General features: G+C 56.6%; 3 protein-coding genes across 8 annotated transcripts; 2 read left to right on the top strand and 1 right to left on the bottom strand.

Annotated features, from left to right (window-relative positions):
* The first annotated feature begins 203 nt into the window (after positions 1 to 203).
* Positions 204 to 13,644, top strand: RGL3 (ral guanine nucleotide dissociation stimulator like 3). Of its 6 annotated transcripts, none has more exons than XR_011496161.1 (19): positions 204 to 268; positions 677 to 790; positions 1,325 to 1,551; positions 1,683 to 1,736; positions 1,851 to 2,065; positions 5,299 to 5,441; positions 5,531 to 5,746; positions 6,437 to 6,540; positions 6,644 to 6,728; positions 8,409 to 8,465; positions 8,573 to 8,659; positions 8,879 to 8,911; positions 8,992 to 9,113; positions 9,817 to 9,908; positions 10,012 to 10,080; positions 10,168 to 10,264; positions 10,825 to 10,977; positions 11,066 to 11,180; positions 12,139 to 13,644. XR_011496161.1 is itself a non-coding variant. In XM_044753103.2 (19 exons), exons 1-19 carry the CDS (start codon positions 236 to 238, stop codon positions 12,255 to 12,257), a joined length of 2,139 nt encoding a protein of 712 aa, XP_044609038.1. In that variant the 5' UTR covers positions 204 to 235; the 3' UTR covers positions 12,258 to 13,644. The 6 variants fall into 6 exon arrangements, 5 of the variants coding, with proteins under 5 accessions (XP_044609038.1, XP_044609039.1, XP_070348183.1 ...); XM_044753103.2 differs by having other exon boundaries at positions 9,817 to 9,912; XM_044753104.2 differs by lacking the exon at positions 8,573 to 8,659 and having other exon boundaries at positions 9,817 to 9,912.
* A 1,545-nt stretch (positions 13,645 to 15,189) lies between these two features.
* On the top strand, positions 15,190 to 21,112 carry EPOR (erythropoietin receptor). Its single transcript, XM_044752896.2, has 8 exons — positions 15,190 to 16,381; positions 17,237 to 17,372; positions 17,718 to 17,896; positions 17,976 to 18,133; positions 18,542 to 18,695; positions 18,779 to 18,866; positions 20,078 to 20,165; positions 20,251 to 21,112. Exons 1-8 carry the CDS (start codon positions 16,267 to 16,269, stop codon positions 20,860 to 20,862), a joined length of 1,530 nt encoding a protein of 509 aa, XP_044608831.1. The 5' UTR covers positions 15,190 to 16,266; the 3' UTR covers positions 20,863 to 21,112.
* Positions 21,113 to 21,265: 153 nt separating this feature from the next.
* Positions 21,266 to 23,839, bottom strand: SWSAP1 (SWIM-type zinc finger 7 associated protein 1). Its single transcript, XM_014865488.3, has 2 exons — positions 23,567 to 23,839; positions 21,266 to 22,986 (listed from the first exon to the last, which is right to left on the bottom strand). Exons 1-2 carry the CDS (start codon positions 23,813 to 23,815, stop codon positions 22,483 to 22,485), a joined length of 753 nt encoding a protein of 250 aa, XP_014720974.1. The 5' UTR covers positions 23,816 to 23,839; the 3' UTR covers positions 21,266 to 22,482.
* Positions 23,840 to 26,442: the final 2,603 nt, after the last annotated feature.

The raw sequence follows: 26,442 nt of genomic DNA, 5'->3' as shown, positions 1-26,442 counted from the left end.
GGGAGAGAGAGGTGGCCTTGTTCCTGGGCACAGGTTGATACACACCTATAGGGAGAGCTGGAAGCTCTACCCCGGGGGCCTGAGCTGGGCGCGGGGGTCCGCCTGGGGGCATCCGAGAGTGTGGGTCCCGCCTGCCCCACCCCGCCCCGCCCCCGGGAGGCCTGGCTGCCCCGCCCCGTGCCGCCGGCCCTTCCGCCTCACTCCTCGGCGCCACTGAGCGGGACGGGCACGGGCCATGGAGCGGACAGCGGGCCGGGAGCTCGCCCTGGTAAGGGGGCCGGGGCTCCCGGGACCCCACATCCCTGGCGACCTCCAGGTCCCCGCCCTCAGGCCTCCTGGCTGCTGACCCAGTGCAGTGGCAGGTTCCTCTTAGGGATGGAAGACGCGGGGTGGTGTGTGTGTGTGGGGGGGTGGTCTCAGCGCATCTGCAGGAGGGGACAGAGACAGACTCCGTGAGACTGGACCCTGGGACGTCCCAAAATGCCAGCCCATTCTCCCAGGACCGGGGAAGGAGGGTCCCCGCGGCGCCAAGGGGGCTTCTCTAGCCTGGGACCCCGCCCTGAGTCTCGCCGACTCCGGCCGGGAAGGGAGGATGGAGCGGGAAGGGCCAGCCCGAGGCCGCGGGGGAGAGGGTCCTGAGCCCCCAGCGGCGCCCTGAGCTCGCCTCCGCGTCCAGGCGCCGCTGCAGGACTGGGGCCAGGAGACCGAGGACGGCGCGGTGTACAGTGTGTCCCTGCGGCGGCAGCGCAGCCAGCGCTGGAGCCCGGGACAGGGGCCTGGGGGCGGCGAGGTGAGGAGGGGGCGGAGGGGGCGGGGCGGGAGGCCACCGGGTGGGGGCGGGGCCGAGTGGAGGGGCGGGGAGGTAAAGAGGTGAGGGCAGAGTGGAGGGGTGGGGCTTCAAGGCGGCCAGGTAAGGGTGGGGAGGGGACTTGGGGCGGCCAGGTGAGTGGAGGAGATGAGGAAGGCGGGGCCAGGTGAGCGCGCGGTTGCAGAGCGCGACCCGGGGACCCAACTGGACGGCAGGGCCCGGGTTAGCCAGGTTAGCGGGGCTGAGCTGGAGGGAGAGATGGTCTTTAGAAGCGGCCAGGTGAGGGCGAGGGGGCGGGGAGGGCAGGCACCAGGAAGCGCCAGTGAAGCGTGGCTGGAGCGTTGAGGACAGAGGGCAGGGCCTGGGAGGACGAGGGTGTCCCGGCCAGGCTGCGGGTCATCCGAGCCTGGGGCAAAATAATGAGTCCAGGGGGCGGGATCAGAGGCAAGAGCGGCGGTAGAGATGGGAGGGATTGGAGGGGGGCTCCGGGGGCCACTCCTCCGTGTCCCATTGCAGGTCCCCAGCCCCGCTGCCTGCGACGCCTTCCTCCATTACCGTACCAGCAAGGTGCGGGCGCTGAGGGCGGCGCGGCTGGAGCGGCTGGTGCAGGAGCTGGTGTCTGGAGACCGCGCACAGGACCCGGGCTTCGTGCCAGCCTTCCTGGCCACCCACCGGGCCTTCGTGCCCACTGCCCGGGTGCTGGCCCTTCTCCTGCCCCCGCCGCCGCCGCCCCTGCCTCCGGGGTCAGTACCCACGGGAAACCTCCTGGGCACTCCCTCCGGTTTGGAACCCGGAAACCCCCCCAACCCCAGAACCCTCCTCCTGAGCCCCCCATAGCTCCCTCCTCTTGACCCAGTTGGGGGATTCTGCCCAGGGTAGAGATCAAGAAGACAGAGGGCCGCGATCTGAGCTTCAACCAGAACCTGAGGTTGGTCTCCCATGGGGGGGGGGGGCCTAGAGGTCACAGCTGGGATCTGAAGAGGAGGGGCCCCCCAGGTTCAGAGCTGCGGGCTGGGCTCTAAGGCCCCGCCCCTCCGGCCAGGGCTGTGGTGTCGGTGCTGGGCTCCTGGCTGCGGGACCACCCTCAGGATTTCCGGGACCCTCCGGCCCACTCGGACCTGAGCAGTGTTCGCACCTTCCTGGGCTGGGCGGCCCCCCTGGGCGCCGAGGCCCGGGAGGCGGAGAAGCTGCTGGGCGAGTTCCTGGAGGAGGCTGAGCATGCGCAGGAAGAGGAGGCGCAGCCCCAGGCCAGGGCAGGTGAGGGGGTTGCTCGCTGATAGGGCTCTGAGGAGGCCTCTCCTGCTTGCTCCATCCCCCAGGGGCCTCCTCTCTGCTCAAAGAGCTACAGATCTTGGGCAAGGTTCTTAACCCTGTCTGAGCCTCAGTTTCCCCACCTGTGAAGTGGGGATAATAACTCTTGGTCTAACGTATTAGCATTTGTCTAGCGCCTCCCCCTACCCCCTCCATCCTAACTACAAAGATACTCCACCATTGGGTCAGGACGCCCGGTGTTTCTAGCCACAGATCACTCCATTGCTACTTGTGTTGGGAGCCCCAGAGACTTGGGTTCGAATCCCAGTTCTGCCGTTTGCTGACTGTGTGACCTTGGATAAGTCACTTCACCTCTCTGAGCCTCAGTTTCCTTAGCTGTGAAGTGGGCCAATCACAGTACTTACCTCATTGGCCTCTTCATTCTTTCAACAAATATTTGGCCACCGGCTCTGGGCACATAAGAGTGGGCAGGAGACCCAGTTTCCTGGGGAAGAGAATCAGTAAACGAGTAAATAAATAAACAATGAGGGCTTGGCAAAAGTGTAATTTTCATTATTATCACTGATTCTTACTTATTAGCTATGGACCACTTATAAAGAAATAGATACAAGAAGCCACACTGATATTTTCCTGTCGAGTACGTGTCAGCAGACTGTCTGGTCTTTTCCAGAAAGAGTTTGCTAACCTCTGTTGTAGAGAGCTTTGGGGGGGAGGGAAAAATATCCTGAGATATGTCTTTTCTGACCCCCTCCCAACAAATATATCCCCCCCCTCCATCCTCTGAGCCCGCCTTATTTTTCTGCATATCTCTCATTCGTCTTGTCCCCGGCTCTGACCTCAGGGGGCAGGAACAAGGAGGATTTGTTGACTGAATAATTGCATCCTGCTTATAAAGTATCATCTTTCACCCATCTGTGTCTGATCTGATCCCTATCACAAAAGCATCTGTGTCGCTGTATCCCTCATCTCCATCCGCTAATACTCAGATAAAGTGGCCACATTTCTCTCTGCTTTACAAACTAGCAGCCACTGCTCTCTCCCGGATGACAAAGTCTCAGTTATTTATAGATTTTTAGCCCGCAATCTTCCCTCCTGGTTACTAAGTGCCTTTCTTCCTCTGCCTTCCAGATTTCACCAGCGGATTCTAAGTCATTAGAGCTGCTCAGTCCGATGGGGTAGCCACCAGCCCCATGCAGCCATTGAAATTGCACTTAAGTGAAATAAAAATAATTCAGTTCTTTGGCTCCACTAGCCACCGTTCTAGTGCTCAGCGGCCCCATCGGACAGCACAGGTAGAAACTATTTCCACCATTGCAGGAAATTCTATTGAAAGTGCTAAGCTAAGCTATGGGTTCTTGAGGTCAGAGGAGAAAACAAACATGTATTGAATACCTACTGTGTGCCAGCCTCTGGGAACCTTAATATCTTTATTTTTGGGTTCCTTTTTACTGTGGAAAATTTCAGACCTATACAGGAGTAGAGAGAATAGTGTAAGGAATTCTCGAACACCCATTGCTCACCTTCAGCAATCGTCCATTTGACCCCCCAATTCCTTTTCAGGATGATTTGAAGGCAAACCCCAGACATAGGTCACTTCACACATAAATATTTTGGTTTGTACCTCTAATTGACAAGGACTTTAAAAAAAATGTAACAGTCATGCCCACAATCATTTCCAAAAAAATCATCAGTCATCAGTTAACATCAAAAAATACCCAGTCTATATTAAAATCATGCCATGGTCCCTAAATTTCCTTTTTTACAGTTGTTTCTTCAAAATCCAAAGATCCATTCAAGGCATTTGGTTGTTTGTTCCTTAGGTCTCTGTTCTGTGACAGTCCCTGTGTCATTAGGAAAAAAATGGGTCATCTGTCTTGAGGAAGGACACGTTCTTCTCTATTTCCCTGTTCGCTTTCCCGTGGTGACATGTGGCATGCTCCTCTATCCCCCATACTTGCTGGAAGATCTGAAGGTTTGATTAAACTTGGGTGCAGTTTTTTTTTCCCAGTGCCCACTTTTTGAAACTAATATTTTGCAATGCCACCTGTCCTAATTTGAAATCAGAGACATAATTAGACTCACAAAGATAATTTAAAATAGTAATATGATGCTGGAACTGTAACCCGAGGAAGAAATCAAATGAAAGCAGCGTGCACAACAATAAACTCTGCTTGCTGACGTGTCAATGCTTGGGCACTGGGCGACACGATGAAGTTGTCCAGTGCCTTTGTCTGTGGCAGGATGGTGATGAATGTGACAGCCACAGACACCGACTAGCACCCTGGCAACACAGACGCTGGAAGCACAGACCTTGGTGACATCGTTTTCCGAAATAGTAAACACTCGTAATTTCCGAACAAAAGAAAGTCCAGACTTTCACGGTCTTTGCATTCCTGGAGCCAAAATAATTCGTGTTTATGAGCAAGACAGTCGGATTCTGGGAGCCGATTATTGCAAACAATAGGTTTTTCAAGGACACAAATGTCTCGGAGGGACATTTGGAGGCTGAGTGGGACAATTCTCTGTGCACGTCCATCCACCTTGTGGCAGGAGCCAGCTTTCAAAATGTCCCCTAGGGGGCGCCACCACTGAAACCCACTTCGGAAACATCATTCATATTTCTTGAGCACTTTATGGCAGTCTCGCATGCATGATCTTGTTTGACTGAAAAAAGTCCAGATGAAGAAACCAATGCACAGAGAGGTAAAAAGCCTGGCTGTAGTTCACACAGCAAGCCCGGTGGACCAGTTTGAATTTGAACTTGGGGCTTTTGGACAATAGCCTTCCGTTAACCACAAAGTTTTACCACTTCTCACAAGACCGGGGCAGACAGATCTTATCCTAACAGAGGTTCAAAGTCAAAAAGCCCTATTTTCTGCTCTAGCCTTTGAGCACCTGGCTTCAAATCCCTGCCTTGCCATTTACTGATGGTGTGACATAGGGCAGATTGTTCCTGCCTCAGTTTCCCCACCTGGAGAAGGTGGATAATAGTACCTCCCCCGCTGGGTTAGTGTGCTAAATTACCGAGTGTGCTAATCCATGCCAGGTGCTCGATGAATGTTACTTTTGCTCCCACGTCCTTAAAAACGCTCAGGGAGGTCTCCGCTTTACAGATGAGGAAAGAGAGGCTCAGAAACGCCAAGGGACTTGCCCAAGGTCACACAGCCAGTCTTGGATTAAAATTTGCGCATTTTTAACCCCCTCGAATGCTCCCTCAGGACCTCCCGGAGCTGCCCAGACTCCCTGTGCAGGCTGCCCGGAAGGCTGCTCGCAAGAGGAGGAAGGATTGGTGCAGGAAGGCCCTGAGCTCCTGGACTTCGGTGTAGACGAAGTGGCCGAGCAGCTGACCCTGCTGGACGTGGTGAGGGCCCGGGGCCTGCGGGGGGTGGGGGCACGTCCCGCTGGGCACAGCTCCTACCCACCCACTTCCACGTCCCCCTCTCCGCCCAGGAGCTCTTCTCCCGCGTGCGGCCCTGCGAGTGCCTGGGCTCCGTGTGGTCGCAGCGGGACCGGCCTGGGGCCGCAGGCGTCGCCCCCACCGTGCGCGCCACTGTCACCCAGTTCAACACAGTGACCGGCTGCGTGCTGGGCTCCGTGCTCGGGCCGCCGGGCCTGGCCGCCCCGCAGAGGGCGCAGCGGCTGGAGAAGTGGATCCGCATCGCCCAGGTGCGTGTTGTGGGGGAGGCGGGGCGGGCGGAAGGCAGAGGACCGCGGTCTGGGAATAAGAGGAGGGTTGGGGCTGGGAAGTGCCTAAGAGAAAGCCTGGCGGCGGGTGGAGGCTGGCCCGGCCCAGGGACAGCTGAGGGACGCTGGGCGGGTGCAGGGATAAGAGGATGGGATGGGGCCGGTGCTGGGGAAGGGATACGATTGGAGGAGGGACCAAAGCCCGGGGGAGGGGGCGGGGGTCCCCGAAAGAGACTGGGTAGGGGCGCGGCAGGAGCCTCGGGGCAGAGAGGAAGAGAGAAATGGGGGGCCCAGGAGAGAGTGGGGGCGTGGCGAAGGGGGAGGGGAGGGGGTGGAAGGTTGATACCCGGGGTGAGACTTGGGTTTAGTGAGGAGGGGTCTGGGTCCAGGAGAGATGCTGTGGGCACGACTAGGGCTCAGGGAGAAGTAAGAGGCAGGGACGCGAGCAGCCAAGGTCAGAGGTAAGGGATGGAGGGGCGGCTTGGGGCGGGGCTGGGGCTGCAGGGAGAGGAGGGGAGGGGCTCTTGCGGGAGGAGATTGACTCTGGGTAGCTTATCAGATGTGGGGCGAGTCGTAGGGGTCTGGCCAGGGGTCAAAAGTCATAGGATCAAAGGTGGCTCGTACCTGGGGGTCAGACTTGAGGTCTGACCAGCGCCCCCACCCCGCCCCCAGCGCTGCCGGGAGCTGCGGAACTTCTCCTCGCTGCGCGCCATCCTGTCGGCCCTGCAGTCGAACCCCATCTACCGCCTCAAGCGCAGCTGGGGCGCCGTGAGCCGGTGAGCGAGGAGCGGGGGTCCCCTGGGGCGGATTCTCCTCCTCCCCCATCCCAGCTCTGAGCCTCCCAGCCGCGGACCTCTGACCCCTCTCCTGTCCCCCCAGGGAACCCTTATCCACTTTCAGGAAACTTTCACAGATTTTCTCCGACGAGAACAACCACCTCAGCTGCAGAGAGATCCTTTCCCAGGTAGAGATGTGCGGACCCCGCGGATCCCGGGCCGGGAGGGGGACCTGGGGCAGAACAGGGCATCGCTTGTGGCTTAGAGTCCTTTTCTTGCCCTTCAGGAGTGACCTGCCTCCTGTATGTTAGCAGCCCCACCTTTTCACCACCTCTGCTGCCCTCGTGATAGCTCACACCCAGTGACCACCTTATTTATTCATTCAACAAATATCAGAAGTTACGGGAAAAGGTCGCTTGAGGCCACAGTCGCAGCAAAGAGTGAAAAAAAAATTGTGCTAGGGCCTTGACTTTGATAAGCAAAACTGAAAAATGTGTGCCAGCACATCTGACTTATTGTAGGCAAGGTTTAGGTTCTAATGACAACGATAAGCTCGAGGAACACGGGACTCTGCATTAGGCACCTACTGTGTCCCAGGAGGCTACTCCATGAACCAGATAGGCATGGTTCCCGCCTTGGGAGAGACACACAGTGCAGTCATGAGTCCTCCAGCAGCTTTGTAATTAACTATCACAGAGCCACCCCATGGCCAAGCGGTTAAGTTCACACCCTCAGCTTCTGGGGTGCAGGGTTCCGCTGGTTCAGATTCTGGGCACCAACCTAGCACCGCTCATCAAGCCATGCTGAAGTGGCATCCCACATGTCACAACTAGAAGAACCTACAACTGGAATATACAACTATGTACTGGGGGGCTTTGAGAAGAAGGAGGAGGGGGGGAGGGGGAGGGGAAGAGGAAGGAGAAGGAGAAAAGAAGATTAGTAAGAGATGTTAGCTCAGGGTCAATCTTTAAAAAACAAAAAGAATAAAATAAAAGCACTACCAAAAAAAAAAATTATCAGCCAAGCGATGCTGTGAAGGCAAGATTCAGGGTATCTCCAGCAGACTGACAGCCAGCCCGTTCCATCCAGGCCCCAGACAAGGATTCTCAGCTGTGTCAAGGCTGGCTCTGGAGGGTCACATGCAAGCCCCACCTCTGTCAACTTATAAAGCCTCAAAAGGGGTTTATCCAGGGAGAGCCAAAAGAATTGCAATTCACGACGTACACGCTGTGGGGAACCACAGGCAAATGCAGGAAAGAAAGGAGGGGAGGGGCTTTTATAGAGAGAAGGGGGAGGAGGGAGGGGCTGTTCTAAAGGAAAGCTCATTGGAGGGAAGTAACAACTCGGGGAGGCAGTGGCTCCTCATTGGCTGGGCTGCAGCATTTCTCATTGGCTGAGCTGGAGCGTTTCCCATTGGCTGAGCTGTGGCATTTCTCATTGGCTGGGCTGTGGCGTTTCTCATTGGCTGAGCTGTGGCATTTCTCATTGGCTGGGCTGTTTCCGGGTGGGGAGAGAAATCTTCCACCCCTGGTAGAGTGATTTTACTCCCCGTGGATGATGCAAGCTCTGTCTCCTATTTGGTGTAGTTGACGATGTGTCACAGGGCGTGAGAGCTCCCCCTACAGGCCTTCCCGGCTCCAGTTGAGTTTTCTTCTACGACTTTCCACGGGTCTCATCGTCCCGGTGGGGCCTGCTTTCTGCGGTTTATCTGCTCCCTCCCTCCCTCCCCCGCCCTGTTCACTTTCCCTTGGGAAACCTTTGCAACTGGTCTGTGATTGCTGAAAGCAAAATGGGTGTATATTGAGGCATCTTCCCCGAGGGGGGGTCAAAGAGACCCTAGGACTGCTCAGATCTTCCCCTCCCTGCAGGAGGAGGCCACCGAGGGACCCCAAGAGGAGGACACCCCCCCAGGAAGCCTGCCCTCAGTGAGTGATGTGGTTTGGGATGGGGACCAGTGGGACCCTCAGGGAAGGGGGTGGAGCGTGATGGAGTGGGTGATGGCTGAGACTGACTGGAGCTCTGGGGGCCACAGAAACTGCCCCCAGGCCCTGTCCCCTACCTTGGTACCTTTCTCACGGACCTGATTATGCTGGACACAGCCCTACCGGACATGCTAGAGGTCTGACCCCTGCCTGCCCCTTGCCTCTTGACCCCAGCACCATCGCCTTCAGCACTAGCACCATCAGCACAGTAGGCCTCCTGACACCCCACCCTTGACCCCGCCTGAACTCTTGACCCCAGCCCCTTAGTGCAGTGGGGCTCCTGACATTTCAGCCCCCGACCTTGACCCTTGATCCTTGACCCTGAAGGCTCCAGCTCAGACAAAATTTGCCTGCAGGGGGATCTCATCAACTTTGAGAAGAGGAGGAAGGTAAGCGGGCCCTGGGGTGGGTGTGGGGGGGTAGGGTTGGGGGCAGGGCAGGGGCAGGGTCTCAGAGGCCACCCCCCCAGGAGTGGGAGATCCTGGCCCGCATCCAGCAGCTGCAGAGGCGCTGTCGGAGCTACTGCCTGAGCCCTCACCCGCCTGTCCTGGCTGCCCTGCGGGCACAGCGGCAGCTCAGCGAGGAGCAGAGGTGACCCCCCTGTGGCCTGGCCCCACCCGGGCTGACCCTGTATGCACCCTGGATCTGCCTATCCCATTTACCTCCCCAAGGCCTCCTAAGACCCCTTCCTGAGCCCTGAGTCCCCAACCTGTGACCCTGCATTATCTCCAGCCCGGTCAAGGGCCCTAGTCAACCTCTGACCTCAAACTTTGACCCCATCTGACTTTCTGACTTCAACCTATAACATGTAGCTGGCAACTGCACTCAAGTGTCTTCTGTTCTGTTCCCACCTTTGACCCCATCTGACCCTGGACCCCATTCATGACCCCCCGTCTGACTCTCAGAGCCCAATCATTGACCCCCAACATTGATTCCAAATTTGACGTATATCTGACCATCCAACTCAACTATCCCAGTTGTTTCCTTCCATTCTGTTGAACCCATGACCCTAACCATGGACCCCAATGGTTACCTGACCTTGAACTCTATCCTTCACCAAATTTGACTCCTCATTCCCACCCTGTGCGTCCCAGTGTGACCTGTCAACTAAGCCATCGCAACTCATCCCAAATAAGACCCTGATGCTAATTACCCCATTTACTACCTTGACCCTGACCTTGGGTGCTCCCCCCCTGGCTGTTCCCCACTTACCCACCCAAAATCCAGCTTCCCACTGATTCTACCTCTCATCCCCTGGTTCCCTGCCCACTGCCTCTGCACCCCGACCTCTCAGCTACCACGTCTCCCGTGTCACTGAGCCGCCGGCCGCCTCCTGCCCCAGCTCCCCACGTGTCCGGCGGCGAATCAGCCTCACCAAGCGCCTCAGTGCGTGAGTCTCGGGGTGTGTGGGGGGCGATGTGGACAGGGACGGCGGTCTGCTGCTGGGACGGAGTCTGGCTTCAGCCTCCTCTCCTGGCCCTATTCTCAGGAAGCTGTCCCGAGAGAAAGGCCCGTCCCCTGGCGGGAGTCCCGGGGACCCCTCATCCCCCACCTCCAGGTGAGCTTCCCGCTTGGTGAAGGGACTGGAGATGACAGAGTCAGAGGTTGGGGCAGGCACCCCACCTTCAGCTCTGTGTCTCCCTAGTCTGTCCCCAGGGTCCCCCCCGTCCAGTCCTAGAAGCAAGGACCCTCCTCCTGGCAGTACCCCGGCCTCTCCAGGCCCCCAGGTTCCCAGCACCAAGGTACCGGGCCCTCCCGTGCGCGCACGTGGGACTGCGGGCGCCCAGACTGTGTGTGCGCATGCGCACCGGCGTGCGCGGGCTTCCGGGGCCAGGCATGTGCGAAGGAGCCTGCGCACACAGCTGGCTTGTGCTCAGATCTGGACCCTTGGGTCTGCTTGCCCACAGGGCTCTCCAGGGCGTGATCACACCCTTTTGCGAGGATATGTGTGTCCCCAGGAATTTGCATACGTTAAGGAGAGATGTGGCGTGAATCTCTACAATATCCGCAGGACGTTGGCAGGGCTGTTTGTGGACGTGGGCTCGTGGGTGTATAACAGTTGCGAGCACGTGTGTGTACACGGGATGTCTTCTGTGTGAACGTGGGTTTGTGTGTTTATGGGTCGTGTGTAGCGTGTTTGTGTAACACAGCATGAAGGTCTGTCTGCGGTGTAGTTGTGTAGATGTGAGCTGGTGTGCATCCTAATGGCGTGTCCCCAGGCTCTGGGTGTTTCAGAGGACGAGTTGGATACAATGAGGGAGGGGGCTAGTGCTCGGCTCAACCCCCACCCCGCTGCCTACAGCTGCCCCTGAGCCCAGACCTGCCAGGCCCCCGGCCCCTGGCCTTGTCCCTGAGCGGCCCTTGCATCCCCCTCCCGGGACTGCAGGGCTCGGAGGCCCGTGTCATCCGCGTCAGCATCGATAATGACCATGGGAACCTGTATCGGAGTATCTTGGTGAGCAGCTGGGCTGGGGACCTGCTGGGAGCAGCCCTGCCCTTGGGGTTGGGGCCATCACCCCTCACCTCCCACCCTCTCTTCCCAGCTCACTAGTCAGGACAAGGCCCCCAGCGTGGTGCAGCGAGCCTTGCAAAAGCATAATGTGGCCCAGCCCTGGGCCCATGACTACCAGCTCTTCCAAGTCCTTCCTGGGGACCGGGGTGAGCAGGGACCGCTTGGAGGGTGGCAGACTGGCCAGGGTCAAGCATGGCCCTAACAGGGCCATGAGGTAGTTTAGGTACAGAGTAGGGATAAGAGGCAGTCAAATATTTGTGCCTCAATTATGTGGGGTCATGAGGTTGTCCTGGCTCACTGTGAGGGAGGGGGCACCAAAGATGTCCTCCTAGGATTTATGGGGGAAAGGAGATTGTCCAGGGTCAAGTGGGAGAGGGAGTGTAGAATGTTGTCTGGGCTTAAATTTGTAGGATCATGAGGTTGTTCAGGCTCAGCCTGGTGGGGTGGGAGACTGAAGGGGATCTGGGTTTGGATTTGAGGGGAAATGAGTTTGTCCATGAAGTTGGCATGGAGAGGGCCACATGGTATTGAAATTCAGGGTAGGGGAGCATGAGGTTTTCAGTGTAGATGTGGGTAGGAGGTTGTCCAGTTTTCAAGACTGAGAGGCAAGAGGTTGATATATAACTGGACATGACATGAGGTTGGCTGAACGTTAGGAAGGAGTACATGAGGTCATTCAGATGTCAAGGGCGAGGGCCAGAGGTTGTGCAGGCTGGAAGCAGGAAGTTAGAAGTTGTCCAAGTTCATGGTGAGAGCAGCATGACCTTGGCTGGGCATTGGTTGGGGGCAAGGGAGCACAGAAAGTTGTTTGGGACGGGCGGCCTCAGTTTGCCCAAGCTGCTAGTGTAGGTTGTCTAGACTCCAGGAAGAAATGGCAGGAGGCTGCCCAGGTTCATGGTGGGGAGCAGACTTGAGGTTGTTCAGGCTTCGACTGGGAAGTCATCCAGGTTCCCAATGAGAGGAGAATGAGGTTGGCTTCACACTGGCTGAAGGGGCCCAAGGTTGTTCAGGCCGCAGGGTGACCAGCAGCACGTTACCGAGGTGCTTTATGGGGCAAGAATGAGGTTGTGCGGGCCTTTGCTCATCATCTCCACCTCTGGCCAGAGCTCCTGATTCCGGACAACGCCAATGTCTTCTATGCCATGAGTCCAGCCGCCCCCGGAGACTTCATGCTGCGCCGGAAGGAGGGGGCCCGGCACACAAACTCAGTCTCCCCGACCTGAGGTGGCTCTCTCCTCCCGCCAGGATGCAGACCCCATGGGCAGCTTGGGGCCTGGCCCTGGAAAGCTTCCGTTCCCCAGTAGGGCCCATTGTGCTCCCCAGCCCGTGACCCCTCCCCCCACCTTATTGGACCCCATCCCTCTGACCCTCCTGGCACCAGATCCCCATTCCAAAGGCATCGGCCCATGGGGGGCCGGTGGAGAGTTTCTTCCTGTAAATATAGAAAGGGAATCACTGTGGGGGTCAGACCCTTCCCCAGAGAAATCTTGTAACCATTGGAGACGCATCAGAACTCACTGAAGTGGATGAAAATAGTGACCAAAGTTATGGACATGTGCCCCGTGTTTACTCTTCATCAAGACAAAAATTTTTTAAAAAGGAGAAAAAAAACTAAGAGCTCTAAGAAAGGGGGGTGGGTGAGGCATGACTGGATGACAGAGGGGGGCCCTGTCACACACACAGAGTTCAGGACTCCCTCCACCAACATTTTGGGGCGATAGGCTTCTTTTCTGCCATGTATATGGAAGAGCGACGAAATGAAATTCCATCGGAATCAGAGACAAATAACATTATGGTCTGTGAGTCAGTAAGGGCTGGGAGCATGAAAGCAGAGGGATGAGCTCTCTATCAGTACTAGGGGAGGAAGAAGAAACAGGTAGGGAAGGCAACAGTGAGCTGTAGGGCCACCTGCAACATACTTATAACAACAACAATAATAGTAACAATAATATGCCCACTTATGAACTCCTATTCTGTGCTGAACACTAGGGGCTTTATAGCTCACTGTATTAATCAGGGTTTTGTCTGTTTCGAGTGGTCAAAACCCCAATTCAAACAGGCATGTGCAAAAAAGGAAATTAATAGCTCGTGTAATTGAAAAGTTCAATGGATCCAGCTTCAGGCACAGTTGGATCCAGGGACTCAAAAAGATGTCATCAGGATTTTGTTGCTGTCTCTTGGCTCGGATTTGCACTGAGGCTGAGACTGTCCATTGTCCCCTCAAATCCAATCACCTTCTTCTATGGTAATAGAACCACTGATTTTTAGCTGGCTACCCAGAGTAAAAACCGCATTTCTAGTCTCCCGTGCAGCAAAATGTGATCATGTGACTAAGTGCTGGTCAATGAGATGTAAAGGGATAGGAGCTGGGCAAATTCTAGGTCTTGCCCTTAAAGACAAGGGGTGTGTCCTCCTCTTCCTCTTCTGCCTCCTGCTGGTTAGAATGAAGCCATGGAGTGGATCATGTTGGATTGGGTGGTTTAACATTGTCTGAATGACTGAGCGACAAAATGGAAGGAGCATGGCTCTCTGAGACCAGGGAGCTGCCATATTGTATTACTGCTACTTGGGTTGTTACTTAAGAGAAAAATAAATATCTATCTTATGTAAGCCCCTATTATTTGGGTCTCCATTGCAGTAGCCAAAAGAACATTTTAATTTATATAGCCCTGCTCCAAGGCAGGCTCACACCTCCTGGGGGCAGTTACAGGCTGACAACCCACCAGCTCCACCTTCCCATGCCAGGAGAGCCCCTCCTTCCCATCGGCTCCAGCAAAAGTCTCAGAGCAGATGCCCATTGGACCAGCTGGTGTCACGTGGCCACCCCTGAACCAATCACTGTGTTCAGAGGATTCTAATATGCTAATTGGCCAGGCCTGGGTCCTGGTTCGATCCTTTGAGCTGGCAGAGAAACTTCCAATCACAGGAGAGGATTCTGGAGGATGGCACAAAAATGGAAATTAGGGGCCGGCCCCAATGGCGTAGTGGTTAAGTTCATGCCCTCTGCTTCGGTGGCCTGGGGTTCACCAGTTTGGGTCCTGGGCGCAGACCTACACGCCACTTATCAAGCCATGCTGAGGCGGCATCTCACATAGAAGAACTAGAAGGACTTACAATTAGAATATACAACTATGTACTGGGGCTTTGGGGAGGAAAAAAAGGAAATTACATTTGGGCGCTGTTAGGAGAAGGGAGAACTCTGGTGAATGGGCAAAAGCAATTCCTAGGGTTCTAAACATTTCCCTGGGACAATCATAAGGGGATGCTCAAGGACTGTGTGGGGTGGGAGAGGAGACAGAATTGAAGCCTCACGGAGAGTCTGATAAAAAGTCAATTATGGTACACAACATGCTACTTACAGGCTTTTTTTTCCCTCTAAGTCTCTTAAGGCCAATCGGGTGTAAGTAACATCACCTTCTTGAACCAGCTTAAGCAAGCAATTGCTGTCCTTGCTGTGTACACTGTTCTAAGAACATGACAGAATCTATCTCATAATCCTCATAACAACCCAACGAAGTAGGGACTGTTATTGTGCCCATTTTATACACGAAAAACGGAGACTCGGGAGGGTCAAGTGATTGACCCAAGGTGGCCTGATAAGATTGGGGCTCAAACTTGAACTATCTCCGATGTGTCAAGACACGTCCACTTCCCCACTGGGCTGGCTCGCCTCTCAGAATCACGGCTTACCGTTTCTGCTTCTCTCACACACACACCCAAACGCCGATGTCCTGAGGAAGAGATTCTCGTGGAATGACTTCTGGTTTTTAAAAGCGCGGGAGCGCCCGAGCACAGCTGCATCCGGGGACTCACTCAAGACCAAGTGTTTCTTTACCTCTCTTAGCTTGGTTTTTCCCTCATCTTTTACTCCACCCGTATTTCTTGAGGGCCTACTGTGTGCCAGGCCCTGTTCTAGGGGCTGGGGATGCAGAAATGAACCAAATGGACCAGTGAGGGAGGCGAATCAATAACATAACATCAAATGCATGTTAGGTGACAACAGCACAGAGGATGCAAACTAATAATAATAATAAAATAAGTCATTTAGCAGCGACGGGGAGTTTGGGATGGGTGGGTTGCTATTTTAAGGAGGGCGATCAAGGCGGGCTTCGTTGAGGAGGTGACGTTTAGGCAGAGGCTTAAAATGATGGAGTGAGCCCTGTGGATAGTTAGAGGAACAGCTTTCCAGGTAGAGGGAACAGACGGTGCAAAAGCCAGTGTTAGCTTCACCATCCGGCAATTCCTTCCCTCTTAGTGGCACAGATGTCTCTGGCCACTCCATCCGCCGATCTTATCGTCCGACAGAGAGCCACGCCCCCTTTCCCAGTAACTCCAGGTAAAGTCCCAAGACGGAAGCTCATTGGATGCACTTGGATCACGTGCTCACCCTTAACCAATCACTGTGCTTCAGGGAGTGAAGAACTCTGATTGGCTAGTCTAGGGCGGGCAGGTGGCGCGAGGTAGGTAACCACCCCTCCCCCAGGCACGTACCTGGGGCGGGGGCCGAGGGGTACCTCCGTTTGAGCTCAACCCAAGCAAATAGCTTTTCCAGTTTGTTCTAGAATCACTTTCCGGATCATTAAAAGAACTGTGTACTCCTTGTAAACTAAAATCCCAAGAATATAAAAATTGTAAGCAGTAAAATTTTTTTTCCAAAAAAATCACAAATGAAACCTCACTCCAGAATATATGTATTTTACAAATATGAATGAGATCGTGCATACTGTCTGGCCGTCCTGCTCAGCACTGCGAAAACCCTCTACCGCTAGTCACTATCACTGTTGTTATTTATTCCTCCCCAGACTGGGAAAAGATGTTGGTTAGCACGATACTATCAAGTTTACAGTTTTGGAATGTGTGCTATATGCCAAGCTGGATTTTACACATGAGAAGATGGAAGTGCAGATAAGGTAAGTCACTTGTCCAGGGTCACACAGCAAGAAAGTGTGTCTGAGGCAGAACTCTGTTCCAGCCCCCCAGCTGCCCCGGGGCCCAGGAGAGCCCCTGCCCCCTCCCGCGGGCCAGGCAGGGCAGCAGCCTCCCGCTTATCTGAGCCCAGGCTGCCTGCTGGTCCCGCCCCCTCCGGGAAGCTGCCACTTGGAGGAGCCTGGCCGGGAAGCGCCTGGCCAGCTGTGTCCGGCGGAGGCAGCTGCTGACCCAGCTGTGGACTGTGCCAGGGCTGGAAAAGGGGGGGGGCGGGAGCCCTGGACCCCTCCTAGCGGGGGCTGCATCATGAATCACCTCGGTGCGCCTCTTTGGCCTGGAGTCGGCTCCCTCTGTCTCCTGCTCGCTGGGGCCGCCTGGGCTCCCCCACCCAACTCCTCGGACCCCAAGTTTGAAAGCAAAGGTGAGGATGGGGCTGTGTATGGACCCCCGCACTGGGGCCTGGAGAGCAATGCTGGGGCCTGAACTTCTATTTTGGGTCCTGGGGGCCTTCTGGGTTCTGAAGGTCCCCTCTGGGTCCTGGGGGCCAAGCTGGTGTCTGAACCCCTAGACTGGGTCCTAGTGGGGCATGTTGGGGTCTCAGTTCCCAGACTGGGTTCTGGGGGAGACGCTAGAGAGGGACATAAGTTTCCTATTGTATCTTTTCAGGGAGCCTGGGACATGCTAAATGCTAACGGGGCAGGGGTGGTGCTGGGTCTAGGTACTGCAGTCGAGAGTCCCCAAAGGGAGGGGACCTGGGGGACCCTCCAGAGTGGGAGGGAGGATAAAGCTCGAGTCCGAGGCAGAGGGGCCGGGCCGCAGGCGACTGTAAACACGGTTTGCATGCGGGCGCCAGATCCCTTTCCCCGCCGGGCCGAGGGAGGGGGGCAGGGGGCACGGTTGGCGCTATCGGGCAGCGGGGAGCCTGCTGGGGCCGATAGGGGGCCCCGCCTCCTCCACACTCGCCCGCGGGCACGCACGTCCTGGGCTGGGGCGGGGCGGCATCGGGAGGCGGAGGCCTTGAATACCGCGCGCAATTCAGCCCTTCGCGAGGTGGCCGGTGTGTGTGTAGGGGGCGACAGTAAGGCAAGCAACCTGCGCTTGGGAGTTCGGGGGGCAGCACCTCTGCGGACCCCTCAGGGGGCCTCGCTGGGTTAGAGAGCGGGGCGGGGCTTTTTTCTTATCGGTGCGCACAGGCGGCGGGAAGAAGGGGGAAGATGCTGGGGCCGGAGGACCGGGCTCGGCTGCCCTGACCCCCTCCCCTTGCGCCCACCCCCAGCGGCCCTGCTGGCGGCCGGCGGGCCCGAGGAGCTTCTATGCTTCACCGAGCGGTTGGAGGACTTGGTGTGCTTCTGGGAGGAGGCGGCAAGCGCCGGGGTCGGCCCCGAAAACTACAGCTTCTCCTACCAGCTCGAGTGAGTCCGACCCGGGAGGCAGAGCGCCCCGGAGCTCGTTGCTAGGGACGCCTCCTGTTGCCAGGGGCCGGAGGGCACCTTCCCCGGGGGGGGCACTTGGGGGAAGACTGCGGGGTCAGGACTGACACGTCCCTTAGTGGCCAGGGCTTGTACGCTCGCTCCCCTGATCACCGCTGGAGCACGACCCCAAACATCAGGGCCGGGACCACACCCCTCCAAATCAGGACCAAGGCGTCGCGTGCGTCGGGGCTGGGCCGCCCCCTGGTGGTAGTGTCCGAAGTGCGCCCACGGTGCGGGCAATGTCTCCAACCTGCTCCCTTCCCTCGCTGGTCCCTCGGCGCACAGGGGTGAGCCGTGGAAGCCGTGCCGCCTGCACCAGGCGTCCACGGCCCGCGGCGCGGTGCGCTTCTGGTGCTCGCTGCCGACGGCCGACACGTCGAGCTTCGTGCCCCTAGAGTTGCGCGTCACAGCGGCCACCTCGGGCGCTCCACGCTACCGCCGCGTCATCCAGGTCAACGAAGTAGGTAGGTGTGCCGGGAACGGGGCGGTGGTCGGGGGAGGGGCCCCTGGTCTCCCCCCACCTGAGCATCCCCTCTTTGGCAGTGCTCCTGGATCCCCCCGCGGGGCTGCTGGCGCGGCTGGCCGATGAGGGCGGCCACGTGCTACTGCGCTGGCTCCCGCCGCCTGGGGCCCCCATGGCGAGCCTTATCCGCTACGAGGTGAACATCTCGGCAGGCAACGCCGCCGGGGGCGCGCAGAGGGTGAGGCCCGCCGCTACCGCCCAGCTTCCCAAAGGCTCCCCTGTCGCCATCCCCGCCCCGCCCATCTAAGTCCCGCGCAGATGGTCATCACGGCCCCGCCCCCATGGCCTCGCCCCTCCGGGTCCCGCCCCTGACGCCCGCGACAAGGCCTCCTTCCCAATGCCCACCAGCCCACCCGAATCCAACCCCACTTACCCGCGTGGTCTCAAACCCCAGACCCCGCCCCTCTATGCTCTGGCCCCGCCCCTGCCCTGATTGGCTCCGAGCTTTCCTGGGCCCCGCCTCCTGCTTTCATCGCCCGCCCCCTCCTCCCGCCGCGCTTGAGCACCGCCCTTCCTTCCTATGATTGGCTCGGCCCTCAGGGCCCGCCCCCTCCGGCCCCGCCTCTCACCCCGGCCCCGCCCCCAGGTGGAGATCCTGGACGGCCGCACGGAGTGCGTGCTGAGCAACCTGCGCGGCCAGACGCGCTACACCTTCGCGGTGCGCGCGCGCATGGCTGAGCCGAGCTTCGGCGGCTTCTGGAGCGCCTGGTCCGAGCCCGCGTCGCTGCTGACCGCCAGTGGTGAGGCCCCGCGCGGGGGGCGGGAGGGGCTGGGGCGGAGCCTCGGGCCAGGCCCCCGCCCTGACCGCCTCCCTGCTCCCCAGACTTGGACCCCCTCCTCCTGACGCTCTCCCTCATCCTCGTGCTCATCCTGCTGCTGCTGGCTGTGCTCGCGCTGCTCTCCCACCGCCGGTGAGCGCCCCGTTCGGGCCCGGGCCCACACTCCTCCCCACCAGCGTCCCCTTTTCGCTGTGCAAACCCAGGCTCAGAGAGGGTCAGGCACTTGCCCGAGGTCACACAGTGAGCAGTCAGTGGCAGGGCTGGGAGGCCAGCCAGACCAGACCCAGAATTTTGGTTAAAATTCTCGGGGGACATTCACCTGGTTTTCCTTGTGCCTCAGCGGCTGCTCCTTCTTGGATTCCTTTGCTCATTCCTTTTCCCAATGTCATCAACTTTTGTCAAATCCATCAGATGGGCTTCACGGAAAGATTTATGATATGACGAGCCATCCTGAGGTTTTTGTAATTCCCAGCACAGACCATGTGGTTTTACACCCCCAAGCCTTGGCACATGCTGTTCCTTCTGCCTGAAATGCCCTTCCTGCCTTCTCCCCCAAGCAATCTCCTCATTGTCTTTCGAGGCCCTGTTCATTTACTTGGTTGGAAAACACACCTTGAGAGCCAGGTATGTGCTAGGCGCTGGGGAGAAAGTGGAGAACAAACCAGACACATCCCTGACCTTGAGGGTCTCAAAGTTGAGTCAGACAACAAACAAGGGAACCAACAGATATTTGATTATAAATTGTGATGCTGGAGCAACAAAGGGGGTCGAGGGACATGACGGGATGATCAGGGAAGGCCTCTGGGAGGTGACATCAGAGCAGAAACCCGAAGGTTGGAAGGAGGCAGCCACATGAAAAGTGGGGAGAAGAAACAACAAGTGCAAAGGCCCTGAGGTAGGAAGGAGCTTGGAACATTGCAGCAGCTGCAAGAAGAGCTCTATGGCTAGAGCAGAGTGTCTAAGGAGAAGTGGTGGATGATGAGGTGAGGGAGGTGACAGGGGTCAGAACATGCAGAGTCTCCACAGCGCTGTGGGGAGGAGTTCGAATTATATTCTGAATGCATTGGGGAACCATGGAAAGGAGAAGGGAAGTAACATAAGGAACCTCCAGGCAAGCCTGGGCCAGGTTTAGAGGGAGCATGAAGCAGTGTGTATTGAACTCCTATTCATCCTTCAAAACCCTATTCCCATCACCCTTTTGTGGGGCCTTGCAGATGCTTCAGCCAGAGCCCCCGTTCCTCAGTCCCTATGCGTTCCTCTGCCTCCATCATGATCTGTGCCCCTGTGACTGGTGCTGGGGATGTATTGGGGAGTATTGTACTCGTTTCTTTTGGCTTCACCAGGGCTCTGAAGCAGAAGATCTGGCCTGGCATCCCGAGCCCCGAGAGCGAGTTTGAGGGCCTCTTCACCACCCACAAGGGTAACTTCCAGGTAGGTGGCCTTGTCCTTGGGGCCGGGGCTTCCCTGCTCCTGGGCCACACCCCCGGGCTCTGAGCAGCTGGCGCTGTTTCCCCAGCTGTGGCTGTACCAGAACGACGGCTGTCTGTGGTGGAACCCCTGCACCCCCTTCACAGAGGACCCCCCCGCCTCCCTGGAGGTCCTCTCTGAGCGCTGCTGGGGGGTGACCCAGGCAGTGGAACCCGGGGCAGAGGACGAGGGGCCCCTGCTGGAGCCGGTGGGCAGTGAGCATGCCCGGGACCCCTACTTGGTGCTGGACAAGTGGCTGCTGCCCCGGAGCCCCCCCAGCGAGGACCTCCCACAGCCTGGTGGCGGTCTGGACACGGCAGCCACGGATGCGGGCTCGGAGGCCTCCTCCTGCTCATCTGCTCTGGCGCTGAAGCCTGGGCCGGAGGGGGCCTCGGCTGCCAGCTTTGAGTACACCATCCTGGATCCCAGCTCCCAGCTCTTGCGCCCGAGGGCACTGCCTCCTGAGCTGCCCCCAACCCCACCCCACCTCAAGTACCTGTACCTCGTGGTGTCCGATTCTGGCATCTCAACTGACTACAGCTCAGGGGGCTCCCAGGGTGCCCAGAGGGGCTCCTCCGATGGCCCCTATTCCAACCATTATGAGAACAGCCTCGTCCCGGCCCCTGAACCTTCAGCCCCCAGCTACGTGGCCTGCTCCTAAGACTTCAGCCCTCAGAAGCTTGGGGACCTAGCATGACCACGAGGGCTAGGCCAGGCCCAAGACTTAGTGGGCAAGGCCAGTGAGGCTACCCTCAGGACCAGGGGCATTGCTGACCTCAGCTTTCTGCCCAAGCCATCCTGCTCAGGAAGTCACAACCTTGCAGTATTTTCAAATGTATAGTTTTTTGTATAGATCCACATGTGTAAGTTTTTTTATCAGGACTTCTGCAAATGCCCTGTAAGCCCCAACTGTCCCTGGGCCCAAGCCATAAGGGGCAGCAATCAAAAGCCTTGAGCCCAGAGTGAAATTCTGGACCTGGCAATCTGAATAATCATCCTAATAAAATCAATCAGTCACTATAAGTTACGCCAGCTGCCATAACAAACAACGCCTAAACCGGAGTGGCTTAACACATTGAATGGTTTATTGCTCGCATCTCAATTCCGACAGGTGGGCGGCCATCCCCAGATGAATGAGAAGCCCAGACTCTTCTGGTCTGTAGCTTCACCATCCCCCAGGGCCACCCTGGCGTCTTTAGATGGATCCTCTGCATCCTGCCAGCCAAGAAGCAGAGAGAGAGACAGCAGAAGGTTCTGTGGGCCGTTTCAGGGATCTAGCCTAGAAGTGGACGCCATCTCATCTTCATAAATCCCATTGGCCAGAAATAGTCATGGGACCCCCCCCCCCCCCCAGCTAGCCCCATGGACTGCTGGGAAATGTAGTTTAGCTGTGCGCCCAGGGAGAGGAAGCTGTTCAGTGAGTCCCTAGCTAGGCTCTGCCACTAATAATAATAACCTTAATTCATAGGGCTTTATCCTGTGTCAGGCCCTGTTCGAAAAAAGCACTCTGATGACACCAAGTGTCATCAGGTGGTTCAGTGGGAGTTCTGGTTTCACTATTTTTTAAAAGTTTGGCATAACCTAGGGAAGCTGAACATGTGCAAACCTTCTGCTCCAGCAATTCCCCTTCTAGAAACTCTTACACGGGGCCAGCCCTGTGGTGGAGAAGTTAAGTTCACGCTGTCTGCTTCGGCGGCCTGGGTTTTCGGGTTCAGATCCTGGGCGTGGACCTATACCGCTCCTCAGCCACACTCTGGCAGCAACCCACACACAAAGATGGCACAGATGTTAACTCAGGGCTAATCTTCCTTAAGCAAAAAACAAAGAAGATTGGCAACAGATATTAGCTCAGGACAAATCCTCCTCAGCAAAAAAACAACAAAAAACCTCTCACACACATGCACCAGGACATGTGTGCAAGAATGTTCAGAGCAGTAAATAAGTCAATCTGATAATTAAATTGGGGTGGGGTCACCCATGGAATCATATGCAGTGGAGAAAAAGGAATGAACTGAAAAATGTGGCTGAATCTTAGTAATGATGTTGAGTGGGAGAAAAGGGAGTCTCAAAAGATTACATTTATCATCAAACTATTTTTATAAAGTTCAAAACAGCAAAACGAAACAGTATGTGGCTTGGGTATAATGTGTACATGATAATGCTATTTTTAAAAGGGAAAAGCATTTTACATTCTTTAGGTCTTCGAATCTGTACATTTCCCTGGGGGAAGTATTCCAGCCAGGGGAAACTGAGGCATAGAGAGGCTGTCACACACCAAAGCTCAGCGCTGGCCTCCAGAGCTTGAACCCTTGTCTGAGCTGGGGTCGCCAGCCTGGGCAGGCCACGGGGTGACTGTCATCTCTCCATCTGGTCGGAAAGCCACGCACCACTCTGCCCTGGGGCCCAGCCCACCTGGCTCCAGGCTGGCTCGGAGGCGGTGCTGTCCTGGCCCTGGTGCATCCGGCTGCAGCCAGCACTGGGCAGGGAAATACCGCTGGAGCACTGACAGCTGCAGGGCATCCCCACTGTCTCCCTCCTCCTGGGTCTGGAGGGCCACAATGAGCCCACAGCCACCGCCAGGTCCAACTCGGTGGCTGAAGTGGTCAGCAGTGTCCAGAAGCAGGGCAGCCAGGTAGGCGGCTTCCTGGAGCCCCGGGTCTTCAGCTAGGTACTCCTCCAAGCCATCGAGCAGCAGGAGGGACGGGGCTGGCCCCCGGGCCTCATGGGCAGAGCACAGGAGGTGGAGAAGCTCACGGGTCGAGCGTGGGTACTGGAAGCGGATCTTCTAGAGGGAGGAAAAGAAGGAAAGGGCCAGACTCAGCAGCCCTGTTTCCTTGTATACTGTCCTGGACGAGGCGCTCACTCCCCAGGCAGCGGGTACCTGGTACCAGACTTTAGCAGTTCACAGTGATGGAATATTCTTTTGCCCTCTCCCCCTTTTATTATCCAGCACTCATCACTGCCTAGTATTAGTTGAAAACAAGGTATGTCTTTTTGCCAAATCTCTAACTTTCCACGGAAAACCCGCCAGTGGCGCCCCAAGTCTGACCCCATCACTGACTCCGGTTCCACTGGTACCAACTCGCGTCCAGAGGAGACCCAAGTTTAGCCCCGCCCCTTGCTTGTCGCAGACTCCACCCCTTGGGCACCGCCTTTCGCTAATTCCGCTCCATCACTGGAGGGTCTTTCAGTCAATCTTCACTAGCTTCGCATGGTCCCGCCCTCCGCTCATTCCTGACTCCGCCCCATAATGGCTGCTCCGGCTCGCCCTCCCTTCGTCGCCGCCATTGGTCTGTAGACCTGTCACTCAATCATCGATCCGCCCCGTCACTGGCTGGTCCGCCTCTGATCCCACCCTCCGTTACCTGCAGCCGCAGATGGTCGAGCGCCGCTCCGGTCCCGCGAGGCAGGCTTTGCAGAGGCCTCCGGGTCAGGAAGAGGACGGGGCCTCGGCCCTCCCCTGCCGTCTCAAGGGCCGCCGCGAATAGCAGCGCTGTCTTTCCGGAGCCGGGACCGCAGAGCAGCAGCAAAGGTGGCCCAGCCTCAGCTGTGTTCTCCTCCTCAGGCCCGGCCGCGCTGCTGGGACTTAGCACCCGCCTCAGCACCTCCGCCATTCGCAACGTAACTCTGTCCAATCGGCGGCCGTTTCTGCCCTTAATCCCGCCCAAGGCGAGGTCTCATTGGTTACAGTGCACTTGGCTTCTTCGTTGGTCCATGGATCTGTCCATCAACCTTAGATCGGCCTGCTAGCTCCTCCCCTGGTGGAGGGGGAAATAACCTAGTCTGACCGAGGAGGAATCAGGGCGTTTGAGGGAGAAAAGGCTCTTCCTTCCCTTGGGCGAGCTTGCTGAGGGAAGCAGCACGAATACTACTATTGTGATCTAATCAGGCAGGTATAAGAGCTGAGAGTTGGAGGGAGCAAGCCCTAATCACTGACATGACTTAGTCTCCTAGCCTCAGTTTGCTCACCTGTAAAATGGAGCTCATGATGTCTCAGAGGAATACTGCGGTGGGCATGTGTCTGTGTGTGTTCCCGCTGATGTCACCCAATTCCACTGGAGAAGTGGAGAGAGGGATGAGCTGTGGGCCCGTCTCTGTCTGCACCCGAGTACCCGCACAAGCGTGTATCTGGGGCTGCAGGCTCGGGGACATTTGTGTGCAAAACAGCAGCAGCTGTCTCTGAGGGGCTGTGAGAAGAGGGCTATCAGCTGGCTTCCTCATTGGCCGAGGGGTTCCTTGGGTCCTGCTTGGGAGTCCGGGGGAAGGCAGATCATAGACCAAAGAAGGCCCTGGGAGAGGCAGAGACAGCGACTGGAAGACAGAGGGAGAGCCACGGCAGGGACCTCGTTTGTCTTTTCACTTCGGCGTCTCCAGCGCCCGGAGCAGCTACTAGCTCATTCTAGATCCTCAATATATGCTCTTTAAATAAATGAATGAAGAAAGGAAGGTAGGGTTGATGAGAAACTGGGAGAGAAGGAGGAACGAGGTGAGTGATCAAGCGGTCGCTAGCTGGGTCTCCTCACCCAGACTTCGCCCCAGAGCTGCCACTCACGCCCCTGTTGCCCTGGCAACGCGGTCTCTTGGTAACTTCAAAGTGGTGCCGTTGCCAGGAGACCCGGGGCAAGGCGGAACTGAGATTTCCTGGGCTTTCTCTCTCCCTCTGGGGCCGGAACACAGCTCCACAACGTCCCCCCAATACGCCCACTCACACAGCCTGCACCCCCACGCCACTCTACACACACGCACCCCCACAGCGTCTCTATATATTCCACTTCCAGAATCCCCATGGGCTTTCGAGCACATGCTCACAACCCTATCCTACCCTGACACAAAGCATCCCATACACACTCTCTCCCTTGCACACTCACCAGAACACACTCAGATACAACCATGACATTACCACTGCACACACACAGTCACGTTTCCTTTCGCCTGATGCACGTACAGCTCTTTCTGCACACACACACACACACGAGGTACATTGTTACACTGCCTTGTCAAATGCACCACCTCAGCCCCCACCCGGAACAGATGCACAACCCATGATTCACCTCGCTTTGAAACACCCCAAATTCACAGGCACCCAGTGATGACCCCCGTATCACACAGTGCCACTCAGTTACGTACACGGGAGCATGCCGAACGCAGCCCCGCTGCACTTGCTGTTCCCTTGCTGAGAGCCCTCAGCTTGCAGATATCCCCGTGGCTCATTTTTCCACTCCATTCAGATTTCTGTTTCAGTATCACCTACTTAGAGATGCTCTCCCTGACCACATGTGTAGAATCGCACACCTTTCACTCTTTAACTGTTTATCCATGTTTATTTCTCTTCGAGTAACTTACCCCTTCCAATGTTATGTACACGTTTTATTGCCTCTCTGCTGACTACGATGTCAGATCCACCAGGATAGGGTCTCTGTTTTGGTCACTGCTGGGTCCCCAGTTCCTAGAACAGGGCCTGGCACACAGTGGGTGCTCATAAATGTAGGCTGAGTGGGTACACTAGCAGAGATGCAGACGTTTGTTGTATCTCTAATGCACACAGTGCTTCTTTCTCTCACTTCTCAGCCTCCCAACTTCAAGTCCTGACAGAAGGACCCTTACTGTAGAGGGGCTTCCTGGACGAGGAGGACTGAGGGATGAGAGGACCTGGAAGTGGACAGCTCAAGATCAGTCTGTGCTTCTCCCTGGTTTATCAGCATCCTCAAGTGATTAGTTCATTCATTTAGCAAACACTTATTGAGCACCACTGTGTGCCAGGCCCCGTTGTAGGTACGGGGACCCAGCAGAACAGACGACGAAGTCTCTGTCCTGATGAAACTGACATCCTCGCAAGGGAGGGCATAATGACCACTAAGCATAACGAGGAGTTTAAATAGTCTATGAGCAGATGATAAGTGTATGCAAAAAAAAGTTTGCACAGGGGAAGGAAGTCGGAAGGGCCTGTTGATTGGTTTCTGACATTTCGAATAGGGTGGTAGGGAAGGGGCTCAATGAGAAGGTGACATTTGAGGAAAGGCTTGAAGGAGGCGAGTGAGTGAACCATGCATATGTGGAGGGGAAGGGCATTCCAGATGGAGGCATAGCAAGTGCAAAGGCCCTGAGGCATTGGGAGAAATTTGGTTCTTAATTAGAGCATCATGGGGGGCCGTGAGAGGGTTTGAGCAAAGGAGACTCTGAGTTATATCCTAAACCGGTGTTTGGATATGGTCTAGTTGAGTTTGAGATGCTCTGAGACCCA

Source organism: Equus asinus, chromosome 20 (genome assembly GCF_041296235.1).
Source record: "Equus asinus isolate D_3611 breed Donkey chromosome 20, EquAss-T2T_v2, whole genome shotgun sequence".
Lineage (NCBI taxonomy): Eukaryota > Metazoa > Chordata > Mammalia > Perissodactyla > Equidae > Equus > Equus asinus.
Note: the sequence above shows the minus strand (reverse complement) of the source record. Positions and strands in the feature narration are given on the sequence as shown.

What these genes read in the sequence shown, in the direction of transcription:
- SWSAP1 (XM_014865488.3), bottom strand. Translation starts at nt 23,815, where the DNA reads ATGGCGGAGGTGCTGAGGCGGGTGCTAAGTCCCAGCAGCGCGGCCGGG. An exon ending in TCGACCATCTGCGGCTGCAG is followed by an intron (nt 22,987 to 23,566) that starts GTAACGGAGGGT and finishes TCCTCCCTCTAG; the next exon opens with AAGATCCGCTTCCAGTACCC.
- EPOR (XM_044752896.2), top strand. Translation starts at nt 16,267, where the DNA reads ATGAATCACCTCGGTGCGCCTCTTTGGCCTGGAGTCGGCTCCCTCTGT. An exon ending in CCGCCGGGGGCGCGCAGAGG is followed by an intron (nt 18,134 to 18,541) that starts GTGAGGCCCGCC and finishes CCCCGCCCCCAG; the next exon opens with GTGGAGATCCTGGACGGCCG. An exon ending in GCGCTGCTCTCCCACCGCCG is followed by an intron (nt 18,867 to 20,077) that starts GTGAGCGCCCCG and finishes TGGCTTCACCAG; the next exon opens with GGCTCTGAAGCAGAAGATCT.
- RGL3 (XM_044753103.2), top strand. Translation starts at nt 236, where the DNA reads ATGGAGCGGACAGCGGGCCGGGAGCTCGCCCTG. An exon ending in GCAGAGAGATCCTTTCCCAG is followed by an intron (nt 6,729 to 8,408) that starts GTAGAGATGTGC and finishes CCCTCCCTGCAG; the next exon opens with GAGGAGGCCACCGAGGGACC. An exon ending in CCCTACCGGACATGCTAGAG is followed by an intron (nt 8,660 to 8,878) that starts GTCTGACCCCTG and finishes ATTTGCCTGCAG; the next exon opens with GGGGATCTCATCAACTTTGA.